This window comes from Corvus kubaryi, unplaced genomic scaffold, assembly GCF_017639235.1.
Source record: "Corvus kubaryi isolate FWS band 111438036 unplaced genomic scaffold, C.kubaryi_AGA036_p1.0 132, whole genome shotgun sequence".
NCBI lineage: Eukaryota > Metazoa > Chordata > Aves > Passeriformes > Corvidae > Corvus > Corvus kubaryi.
In genome coordinates this window covers 3,233,571-3,245,800 of record NW_024580666.1, presented here as the reverse complement: position 1 = coordinate 3,245,800, position 12,230 = coordinate 3,233,571, and the positions used below count along the sequence as shown (strand labels likewise).

Below are 12,230 nucleotides of genomic sequence, written 5' to 3'. Positions count from 1 at the left end.
GAAGCTCTGCAGGAGGACTGACAGACATCTGAAGAGTCACATCCTCATGTGAATAGCAGCATGACACCAGAAAGAGATGGTTATCTCCGAGCAGTATGAGTGATTATAGTTTGTATCAGTTAGTGGTTCAAAGGGATCCTGGCTTCAGCTGCTTTTCTCCGTTACAAGGACAATTAACTACTGCTTTAAAGTGGATGTGGCTTTTCAACAGCATTTTTCACAAAAATGACACAAATATTTTATTTGGTAGTGAAATTCCAAATACAGACAAAGGAAACCTTATTTTACTTTTGGCATCTTTTTTCTGGAACCCTTCCCTGACGCTCGTGCAGTTGGGGTTGGTGTGTGTCCTGGTAAATGCAGTCAGGAGTAATGCACATGTGGAAGAAGAAGATTCCAGTTTCACTTTTGGTTATATGCTAATTGCAAGTGTTCTGAGCACCCATGGAAGTTTAGAAAAATCAACCAAGAGTCAACCTCATGGGCATTACTTTGATAGGTTCTATCCCTGTATTGCTGCAATGCATGTGGTAATCTTTCACCGTTCACTTACATTATAGGTCTAACTAGAAGAAGAGTGCTTTTAAACACCCTCTTCTCTTAAAAAAAATCCTGATTAGATGTCAGTTTTAAAAATGGATTAATGTGTGCTTTTCTCCTCCCTCAACTCAATTTTCATCTAGACAGACACTCATAGTGCTGAGATCTCCCTGAAGGTTTGTGGAGGCATATTAAGAATCTGGGTTTCAGCACAATTTCTCCTTTTAAAGGGCAGCATATGACAGTTTGTGTACAGGTTGTGCCACAGAAGTCACTGAGTGTTTTGTGGGACATGTCCAATACCTTCAAGTCTCTTGGAAGCTGCGATCTGAGGGCTCTTGCCATTTTGCAGCATCTGGTCTGTATTTGCCTGGCCCTCTGAGTGGCCCCAAGGGAGGTTTTCTTAATTAGAAGACAAAGTTGACTAAACTGTGAATCCCTATTTTCGTTGAATGCTGCCATTTGCCGCTGTTTGTTGTACGTGCTCTGTGTATGCTCTCAACATTTTGTCACCTTTCACCACTGCGTTGCTGAACTTTGCTGCTGGAAGGCAGGCCCTGTTAATATGTACTGTAGCTGCTTCGTTTGCAGAATGTAGAAGCAGGCAATCATCTGCTGCTAGCCTCTCTGCTAAACCAAATCCTTCGGTGTCACCGTCCACGACCCCAGAGGGTGGATCAGCTAATGGATACAAATCAGGGTTCACTCAGACAGGTAGGAGCTGAAAGTGCTGTAAAGATAACCATTGGGGGTGGTAAGTTACCTCAGACACTGGTGGGTCAGGGATGCTGTAAACAACTGGGTATTTACCTTGAGTCATGTATAGATTACACTGGAGAGGATGCCTTTCAAAATTTGCTTTGGCAAAGGTTAAGACCCAGGTGAGGCTGAAGGTCAGATTAGTCTCAAAACAACAATTGATTTTAAAGTATTAAATGATTTTTTTATTAATTTATTTGATTCTGTGCCTCCCTGTCTTTGTTTTGTTAATTTTTTTTGTGAATCTCAAAAAACTTCAATTACACATTTATAGGGAAGTGTTTACTTAGTATATAAACTAGGCTATTTGTCTTAAAAAGGAAAATAATCTCCTTTTAGGGAGAGGGACCAGATTTGATTTTATTTACTTGCTTATTTCCTTATTTATTTAAATTTTATTGCACACAAAGGTGTACTTAATATAGCAATTTCCCCATATGCATACAGTGGGTTTGTGTTTTGTGAGCTAACAGGTGTCTCACAACTATTCTAGAAAGCTATTAATGTTACACTTAAATAAGGAGAAACTATAAAAATCAGATAGACATTGACTGACAAAGAAGAGCATCTTAATTTCATGTATTTATTTATTTACTGCAAGTAGACAAAGTGCTTTTGTTTGAGCTTTTTTCCTCATTGCTTTATTGCAACTGAATCTATGCTGTTGTATGTTTTTGTGTCTGTTCTGCTATTTCTTGAAAAATTAAAAACAGGAGAAAATGGCCTGTTAATTGTTGTTATTGCTATGAATGTCTGAAAGCATTTATTTCTTTAGAGGAATATGAAATGCAGATATAAAGCAAGATGGTTAAAATACTTTTTCCACTTAGAAAGTTTGTTAAAAGGAATAACAAACAAAAGCTGAACACAGACATTCATATGAAATTGTAGTCACTGATTAGTATGTTCAGAGGCACTTCCCTCAGGTGGTTGTCCCTGTCCCTGTCGAAGAAGCTAAATGCTTTAGGCTTTGGGTAGAATTAATGACAGAGTGGTTTAAACACATCTGCATTTCATTGCATGATCCCTTGGCTTCCAGATTCAGGCATGAGAACTGTGCAGATGCATGAGAACCTATTTATTTGGAACAACAAGAATTCTAATATTTACACAGCTTTGTCTTCTATTGTATCTGCCAAGTTAATAGATACACCTTTCATATATGGCTTTCTCCTTATCACTCCCTGCCATTTTCAGTCTGCTTGGTGTTTCTGTGTGTCACTGTTTGTACTCCTAGGTCAGGCTTGTCAAAACCTTTTCATCTCCTTCTGCTGTTATCTTCTAGTGAAGATAATGCCACATACATACACATGAATCCCCTGTGACTGGGAGAAGGGGGGAAAGCACCTTTTATTCAGTGGCATAAATTCTGACATGTGTCACCTATGATGGAGAGCTTTTCTGACTTTTTCTCTTCTAGATTTTGCATAGCTCTTTCTACTGGTGTTTGCTTCTCGGTTGTTTTAAAACAGGACTACTTATTAGCAGGTTGTTTTCTGAAATTGTTTTCAGTACATCATCAACTCATACCCTTTTTTCCCTTTAAAAGTAGTGTAACTATTTCTGGTGAGCAGTTCAGTCTCTGAGTTCTGTAAGATACATGTAGGTAATTATGGGCATACAGTATCAAAAATTCGGTTTTAGGCAGACACTCGAGAGGGGAAAGTTCAATTCAGGTGTTAAGCAGCTAGAAACAAGGCTTTACAAGAGAAAAATAAAGAATTTTAATAACTGGTATGTTAATAACAACAAGTCCTGCTTAGTGTGGTGTTTAAACATATACCAGCCACATCCACATTCACAGATAAAATTTCAAGAAAATGTATTAGAACTAGAGATGGGGAGGAAAAAAAATACCCAAAGCTTCTGGACAGTTTACTTTGATGAAACCTTTAACACTACATATTTGCTACACCATATATAATGACAGACCAGCATCTCCCTCCAAAGGCCCTGACCTGGTGGTGTATTTTGTTAGCCATTCAGCCTATTTCTTGTGAACATGGACAAGGTTTTCTGGTGAGGCAGCAGCAGCAGAGGCTTCTGTGTTTGTTCCTCATGTCAGTTACTCTGTCTGGCAAAGCAGAGCTTCCTCCCACCCTCCTTCACCAAATGGTGTGTGGCCTGAGGGTGAATATGTTTGGCAGATCAAGGTGGTCTTTGTCTTCTGTTTTCTTTAGCTGGCTGTTTTACTAGGACATCTGTAGGTGAACTTAGCCTACTTTGCCTACTTCTTGCAAACTACTTTCTGGACAGATGCTGAGTTAATATTCTTTCACTCTGGTTATAAGAATTTGGATTTGCCAGTGTATCAGCATCCAAATGCCAAATTTTTCTTGAAGTAAATTATAGCTATGAAATGCCTGATGTTAAAGGGACTTAACATGCTTAAAGGTTTGGAATCAGTTTTATACTGGGCAAATATTAAAATTTGTTTGTTCTTCAGTTTATCCTTCTATAAAATAAGATTTATAATTTTTAGCCTTGGTAAAGTGCTCTAAGAAGTTTGTTAATTCATGCAAAGAGTTTGGGCTCAAACATCCTTAATTTTTTACCCTGATTTATAAATGGGTATATGCTTTTTATAGTTTTATAGACAGTAGTGCTGTAAGGAGGCTATGTTTTTGGGTTCGTTTTCTTTCTGCCCTTAGTCAAGCTCAGCTGTGTCTGACAGAGATTCAGTGGCTTGTTGTTGAAAATCTCAGGTGATGGAGATTCCACAACCTCTTTAGGCAACTTATTCCAGTGCTTATTCCCTATGCTTGCTCTCTGCAAGTTACATAAGCTCTTTGTCTTAGCTTCCTCATGTGAACCATGAGATAATTGTGTTTACTTGCCTATCCTATGAAGCTATTTTGAGGAGCAGTGAGATAGCCCTTTCTACGGTTAAAATGTTTTTTTAATGTGTGTGTGAGTGCAAGATATTGTGGAAGAGATCATTCATGAATTCAGTAGATTGTAAGAAATAGAAAAGCCCAGTAAAACGTTTGTTATACCTCCTGAAAGATACATGGTAATTTCTTAGGAGTGTAAAAAAATTGTTAGCAATTTGTGCATAGGTGAGTTTAGATAAATGTGTATATAATAAAAATTATATATATATAATTTTAAATCATTAATTAAACAACTTGTATTCTCAGATTCTTCAATATTCAGTCCAGCAAAATCATCTGCTGCTGCTGTTAACTTAAGTGGAACACAAGACCCATCCCGGACCAAGAACGTGGTGAAACCTCTGGCTCTGTCAGTACAGCTCGTAGGAAAGGCATTTGCTGCAGGTATGGCTTTGCTTTCCAAAGCACCTGAGAGCCATCATCAGGGAATCATCAGGGAATCATCAGCTTAAGAGCCAAGAAAAGAGAGTGTAATTTTTTCGGTGGAAAAGGGAAAGGGAAACATTCACTAGCATTCTCCAGAACTCTCATATTCTTGCAGTCTTTGGCACAGAAATTTTTGCAGTTATTACTGTCCCCAAGCTTCAGTCTCACCTTGGCTTTCAGACTTAACATACTGGTAGGAGTGCATGTGATATCTCTCTCTGCACTTCCTAAGATATGTAAGAGAGCATAAATGTCACCTCTTGATTCCACACTGATTCCTGCCTCAGTAATTGAGAGCTGTGTGTAGTCTGCATTTCTAACAGTTATAGTTCCTCAACATAAATTTAGTGGAATTTAGTCTAATTTAAAGGAGTTTTAATATCTCTGGTGTTTTAATTGCTTATTTCTGTATTGTGTGTTTAATAAATTATAACCCTCAACTGCGACATCTAAGTCTCTCACTGACACTCTGTTGTGATAATGTGATTGTTTTTTACTTTAGTCTTTAAGCAATAATAAAAAAATAGCATCACACTTATTGCAGGACAGTATGCTTGAATAAGAAAATATATCCATTTATTTGGTTTGTATATGCACATGAGTATTACACTTTATACATGATGTATTACATCTGCTATTTAATACAATATATACTGTTATGGTACCTAATATTATGCTGTATCTAATAAATCATTAACAGTTATGTGTGTAAAATACCCTTTCCCCCTCCATACTTGTGTGATTTTATTTCTTCCCAGCTTTTCAACCACTTCTGTAACTGACCCATGTCCACCATATATGTCCAGACGAAATTGTTGACTCAGAGTACAAATGGGGAGCTAACAATGGGCAAGTGAGGTTACTCATGTTTCGTAATTGGCAACCAGAGAGTTTTGTGTCAGAATTTATTTGGATGTCTGCAGCTGGAGAGTAGCATTGTTTTAAGCCAAATACCCACATCTCTAACACTTCCTGTTGCAGCTGCCATCAGCAAGCTGCTGCATCATGTCCTGGTGTTGCTCCTGGAATATGTTCCTGGGAGCTACATCCTTGTGGAGCTGGCCGATATCAGCAAGGAGCTGTAGTTTCCACTGGCTCTGTGCAGTTTATGCCAATTTTTTTTTCATTCTGCAAAAACTGGGTTCTGAAAAAGAATGAGAATGAGTTCAGACAAGTGATGGTAACTTCTTGTGATCATCTGTTGTTGTACTTTAGTTTTGTGGCTTGGATACAGCAGGTCGTGCTAGAGTGTCAGGCTTGCTGGGACTGGAGGATCACCCTAGGCAGAGGTAGCAAAATTAAGCATGGTTTGCCTCAGTAATGTTCAGGCCATGTACACTTTGCAGCAAACTGCCCTGTCGTCCCCTGCCCAGTGTCCTTTGCTAAGGCTTTAGATGAGAGCCCTGTAGTGAATTACTGTGCACGGCATATGGATGACTGGGGGAAAATTATGTAGATACACACAAGCGGCTTAGAAATGTTTACAAACTGAATTCACGATGTCTGTTTCAAAAAAGATTTCACTGTGTAAAAAATGTGTCACAAATTCCCAGTAGTTTTGTGTTTGTGTAATTTTATATTGTACGTTGGTGGGGCTTTTTTTGTTTTTTTTTTCTTCCACCTACCTCTCCCCACCTTGAAATCTGGACACCCTTTTTCAAGGCTCAGATTTTTCAATCTGTGCCCAAATGTTTCTCTGCTGAGTACATTTCATGCTTTCTCTGGAGTATGGTTTTTTTCAGTGATGCATCTTGCCCTGTTCTTTTATGTCTGTGTTTGGCTGTATTATTTTGTTTGTTGTTTTCAAGATTGTCTAAAGCCACACACTCTGTATTTTATTATACTCAGCTCCTCTTTCACTGCGTGCCACGGATGTTGCTAATGGAAACGCTAATGGAGGAAGAAATAACGCATTGAGTTCTACAGTCTCTCGGCCAGTGCCTCACTCGACATCTCCAAGTCCTGGCTGTGCAGCTGGAGACCAAGGTAAAGAAAACTTCTCTGTTCTTTTATTCTAAGCTGCGTGGGATGTTGAGCTTGAAATTTGTGATTTTGTTCTTCTTCTGATTGTAGCTGTTCCTACCATTCAGTCTTTACAGATCCATTTGCTTTTCGGCATGACCATTAATGATAATGCTTAACACAGGTAACAATATTTTTCACATCATAGTCTGGTTTCATGTAAATCTAGGTATGAGGCTCTGGTGCTCTGTGATGACCACTCAACACCAGTGGGAAATGGAATGTGGGCTGGAATTTGGTCATCTGGGAAGACAGGGTTTAGAATTACATTTTCCTTTCCTTCCAGCATCTATGTCCAGTTCTGGACCACCGAAGAAACGTCACCGAGGATGGTCTCCTGGGTCCCCAGTCCCGCCTCCTGGTTTAGCAGTACCTGTTCCTGCAATCCGGCCTTCGACAAGAACAGGTAAAGCTTGAATGTTACCAAGAAGTTTTTTGTTTCAGTGTGAACTCAGAAAGCCCAGCAGCCCTGTGCTGCACCTCTTACGTGGTACACAGCAAACATAACTGATCTTGTCGAAGTCTTTAAGAACACCATGGAGAGTTTTTCAGGTGCCCCAGAGAAGCACACATGATTACCTGGTCCTTGTTGTTGTAATCTAAGATGTGACATGGGAAGTAAAACTACTGTGGGAGAGAGAGGAAAGGAAGTTGCAAGTAATATTACTAAAAATATAAAGCTAAAAGAAATCCACAGTCTCCCAACTGTAACTCAGTTGTTCCAAAATTGTGCAGGTGTATGGATATATGAATATACTTAAAGGATTTTCATTAGCCTTCACCTTGACTTTTGTGTCTCAGTCTGGTATGGGTTGATACAGAAACTGTACACTCTGTTTCTTCATGGGAAAAACAGCTTTATATAATTTTGGCCTAACAAAGGACACTGATAACCACCATGTCATCTTCGGTTAAAATCAGACAGTGAGACCAAACATTAGCTGTGCATGGAAAAGCTGTAGGAGCTTAATATCATGACATAGAATTCCTTATGAGTACTCACCAATATCCATGTGGATACCTCTGTATTATAACTGTTAATAAAACTGTTCACTATTTGAGTACTTTTCAGTTGTGAGATTAAGTATATTTTGTAAAGCAGTAACTTACTCTTCTCTCTATGGAGTGAGTGAATAAGCATCCAAGGGATGAAAAAAGCCATGTCAACATGCACAATGTATTTTTAACTCTGCTTTTGAGGGCTTGGTATGGAGATGTTTTGAAATTATTTTCAGAGACATTCATCACAGGAGGAAGGGTTAGGTGGTAGTGCAGGCCTGCTTACCTGAACAACACAAATTGCAGCTTTTGTCAGTTTCTATCTTCAGAAATCTGCTGAAGAGACATGATATAAGGCAATCTCCCCTTTTTGTTGAGTTTGTCTCCACTAATCTGCTACCTCTGTTGTGTACTCCATTTTCTATGAGTCTTTGGTAGTACTTTTTTCTGTTGGATAAACAGTTTTTCCTGGTAAAACATATGCATTCATTCATCCTGCCTTTGATGTTTTTCTTTTGATGGCATGGTTTGAAAAAGTGGTTGAAAACCACCAAATGAAGCCTAAGAAACTTGTGAAGCAGGCCTTACTCTGAAACCTGATTACAGATTACAAAATTCTTACACTTGGTTTCCTTTACTTATGAAAGCTGCTCATGCTCTTTCATGAGTAAAGCCTGCTTTTTATCATTGTAGTAACTATCTAAGGGCAGCTTTGAGATTTTGGCCTGCTTTTATTTTTCTTATCTACATATATTGTAGGTTGAAGCAGTTTGTTCTCTTGTATTGAGAGGCAGTATTGAGGGGTGGCCTTTTGGCTTAGTACTTGGCTTTGTTTAAAGATGCATATTCAAACCTGTATTTTGCTCTCTCATTCTCACCAACAATACAGTGGTCAGAAAAAGTTTTACTTTAGGGGTGGGGCTACAGGAGGATACAGGCTCTTCATTTAAATTACTTAAAACTATAGCAGGAAATGCAGAGACCTTTTGAATTTTATTACAGTTAGTGATTTGCAGTAATTTTTTTCTTATTTGTTCATAAGGCCAAATCACAGTATGAGCCTTTTTAGTAATGGAAGTTTCTCTTTATTTTGTAGAGCCTCTTTTGTCAGTCCCAGTTCCTCAATCCATGTTAACTGGAATTTTACAGCCTCAACCCATCCCAGCAGGGGAGACTGTAATAGTTCCTGAAAACCTGCTGAATAACTCGGGAGTCAGACCAGTGATTCTGATAGGTAAGTCTTACACTGGGGAATCAAATGCTGCATTTTATACTACTCCATGCTCCCCAGGAGAAAGGGGGTTTTATTTATTTTTGTTGGTTCTGGCAACAGTATTGTACTGGTTCAGTACAATACAAAGTTGGTTTGTCACAGATAGTTTCCCTTAGTTGCTCAATATTTAAAACTAAGAGTCAGGCAATTTTTGGAGAACCTGATTTGCAAAGAGGTCACCACTAGGTCAGATTTATGCAGAACCACTGGCCAAATCTAAGTTTTATACAAATAAGATTTTTGTAAAACCCAAGAAGAGAAATATTTCCAAGTAATGAAAATAGCTTTCCGGTATAAACTATAAACTAAGCAAATGTTTCCTGCAGGATTTATAGTTCAGATCTTGAAGCCCCAGAATTCTACATGAGAACCAGAAAATTGATTTGTACTGACTAAACAGAAGTAAATCATGCTAACTTTTTGTCATTTATAGTCCATAGTTCTTGTAAGCAATTGAGATAACAGATCAGGCTTCAGGCTTTTAAAATCCTTTAGCTGTATAAAGTACATTGTTAATTAGAAAGACAATGCTTTTACTTAAAGAGTATGACTTTCAATGTGAATATTCTTTTCAACCTGAGCTATTTGGGCATACTGTGTAAAAAAAGATGGGTCAGCTAATGCTGCCGAAATTTCAATGAGTGATTTTTTTTTGACTCTAAACTTCCTTTAGGTCCAATGTAGTGTAGATGGTCATATAAAGTAGCTTCAGTGACAACAGAACATGCCTATCAGTACAGTCCATGAAATAATTTACCATTCCTGGAGAAATGGAGAAGTTCTCCAAGTCCTCACTTGCACAGATAATTTTAATACACACAATTCCTGGAGAATTAGCAGGGCCATCTACACCAGTAAATCTGTCAAGGATAGGGTTACGCTTCTGGTTTGTTTTGCTTGGTGTTTTCTGGAAGCCGATTATAAAGCTCTAGCATGGTGCTCTAATGGTTTTCAGAGAAACACTTGCTTATTAAAGATGAGGGTGCCTACAGCCATCAGCTTAAGTGCAAATTGAATGCAGCCCTTAGGCTCTTGGAGAGCTGCCATTAAGTCCTCAGTCAGGCTAAATGTTAGTGGCCCTGAGAAACAGCGTCCTATTAATAGTACAGAACCAGATGTACCCAGAAGGATGGATTTGGCAAAATCTCTGTGGAAATGGTTTTTTTTGAAACGAAAAACATTCTGAAGGAAAAGAGGAGTTAGCCTGTGCTCATGTGCTTTACCTTACAGAATAGCATATTTAGTTGTTGATGTTTATTTTACTTGTTTATGAAAACTGAATGGAAAGGTGGCAAAAAAGTGAAATCAATCACAGCAATACCACAGCAGCTGAATCAATGCTAACGTGACTTAATGCTGCTTTTATAATGTTAAGATTAATGTACTTTTACTTTCATTGATTTTTCTTCTTTGTACACTATATTATAGAGGATCTGTATTTAAGGGTCAGGCTAAGGTCCAAATAGATAATATTCTCATCTGTATTTGGATAACAATAATTATTATGCTGCTGGCATGCAGTTAGTGATAGTTCTTGCAAATGTATGTGATCACTTGTTGTAAAGCACAGCAGAGGATCCCTGGCCTATCATTTATTTTTTAAGCAATTGTGATGCCAAAACCAGTCATTGATGCAATGTATTTTGCCAGACAGCTTTAAGAAGAAGCTTGGAAATGTATCATTGTACAAGATTCCATGTAATGGCAAATTTTGTGAATTTATTGGGGGGTTTTGTTTCTTTTATCATAGGCTACGGCACTTTACCTTATTTCTATGGAAATGTTGGTGATATTGTTGTAAGTCCCTTGCTGGTGAACTGCTACAAGATTCCTCAGCTGGAAAACAAGGACTTGGATCTCTTGGGTTTGTCCAGCAGTCAGCTGCTAAGTGTGGAGAACATGATACTTCTAACTATTCAATATCTTGTCCAACTAGGTAAGCAATTTGTCATAAGCACTTGGTTTTATTTGTGACTGTCCTTTTTTCTCCATACCTTCTTTATGTCCCTTTTAGGGCCAGTTTTCTGGCTACTTTTGTGGCTGGAAGAGGCAAGTGGCTCCATCTAGTGTGTGTGACTTCGCCACTTCGTTCCTGAAACGGAAGAAGTGAATTTGAAGGCTGATACTGCTTCTGCTCTCCATATGGGGATTGACCAGGTCACCTTTGTGAAATGGATTTGCAATGCAGATAACTCATTTGCTTAGGGTATCAAACCATCAGTTATCACAGCCCTTTCTAAGGACACTCGGTCTGTTTTATTCAGTTTTGTGGCAAACGCTGGCAGATGTGTGATGGTTGTCATTGTTTTGGTGACAGCACTGTTTACATGAAAACCACATTTGTTATTCAGACTAAGGCAAGTGATTCAGTGAATATCTCATTCTTGTAAATGTTTTTAAATGGACTTTTTGCAAGTTTGAGGGCAAACAAGCAAGCCACATTTTTTTTTTCCTCTTATTGCAGGTCCAGTAATTTTCCCTACCTTAGAGTAAAAAGAGCAGTGGTAACAGCAAGGTTTTAGAAGTTAATAATGGAGGGATAGTGTTGGGAAACTTCCATGGCAGTCTCACCCTAACTTTTGTATTTGAAAACATGCTACTTACCATACAGGAATGTGAAGTTACTTTTGGGAAGAGCACAGTGCATCTGTAATACATAATGGTATGAAATATGCAGGTGTTCCAAAAGCAGCACAACTGCTGATAACCTTACAATTTGGGGAACAAATGTGCTCCTTGCAGGTTTCACCCCTGAGTGCTTGCGCTTTCCTTCCTGTCTCTTACAGAACTGCAGCAAACCATTTACTCTCTAAGTGACCTGTTAGCTTTATTTATCATTCTCTGCCTCAGTAGTCCATTGGATGCCTTGTTTGAGCTGACAGAGGGTTTCTTAATTTTTTACAGAATGTTTTTCTGTTACCTTCTTTCCGTGGGCTTAAATTTGTTGTTTGACATTTATTGGGAAGTTTGTAGAGTCTGCATGTTAAAACCATGTGCTTCACACAGTTCTGGATTGATAGAGGAAGTTTGCAAATTTGTAGCCAGCTGATAACAGCATTTCCAATTAATTAAAAAGAAACTATTTACTGAAGCTTGTGAGTCAGTGAATCACACTCTATGAGCAAGTCTAACTTTAGATGGATGCAGCAGGTCCATACTTGCTGCAAACTAGAGGAGGCTTCATGCAAAGCTTCTGTAGCTGAACTGTGTTTATCAAGCACTGTGCCTTCAGCGTAAAGCAGTTCCCTTATTAGCAGGTGTTTAGTTTGGCTTTTGTTCTTAGCTGTGCAATGCTGAATAGTTTCCTATTTGACCTT

General features: G+C 38.5%; 1 protein-coding gene across 8 annotated transcripts in view; it reads left to right on the top strand.

Moving 5' to 3' along the window:
* GREB1L (GREB1 like retinoic acid receptor coactivator) overlaps positions 1 to 12,230 on the top strand; it is a 75,858-nt gene that overhangs the window by 26,242 nt on the left and 37,386 nt on the right. For 3 of the 8 annotated variants that reach the window (XM_042030104.1, XM_042030076.1, XM_042030064.1), the window contains exons 6-11: positions 1,132 to 1,254; positions 4,440 to 4,577; positions 6,468 to 6,605; positions 6,928 to 7,047; positions 8,737 to 8,874; positions 10,664 to 10,849. In XM_042030104.1, the coding sequence (XP_041886038.1) occupies positions 1,132 to 1,254; positions 4,440 to 4,577; positions 6,468 to 6,605; positions 6,928 to 7,047; positions 8,737 to 8,874; positions 10,664 to 10,849 (843 nt within the window). Of the gene's footprint in view, positions 1 to 1,116; positions 1,255 to 4,439; positions 4,578 to 6,467; positions 6,606 to 6,927; positions 7,048 to 8,736; positions 8,875 to 10,663; positions 10,850 to 12,230 lie in introns of all 8 variants that reach the window. The other 5 variants (XM_042030053.1, XM_042030042.1, XM_042030031.1 and 2 more) reach the window with 2 other exon arrangements.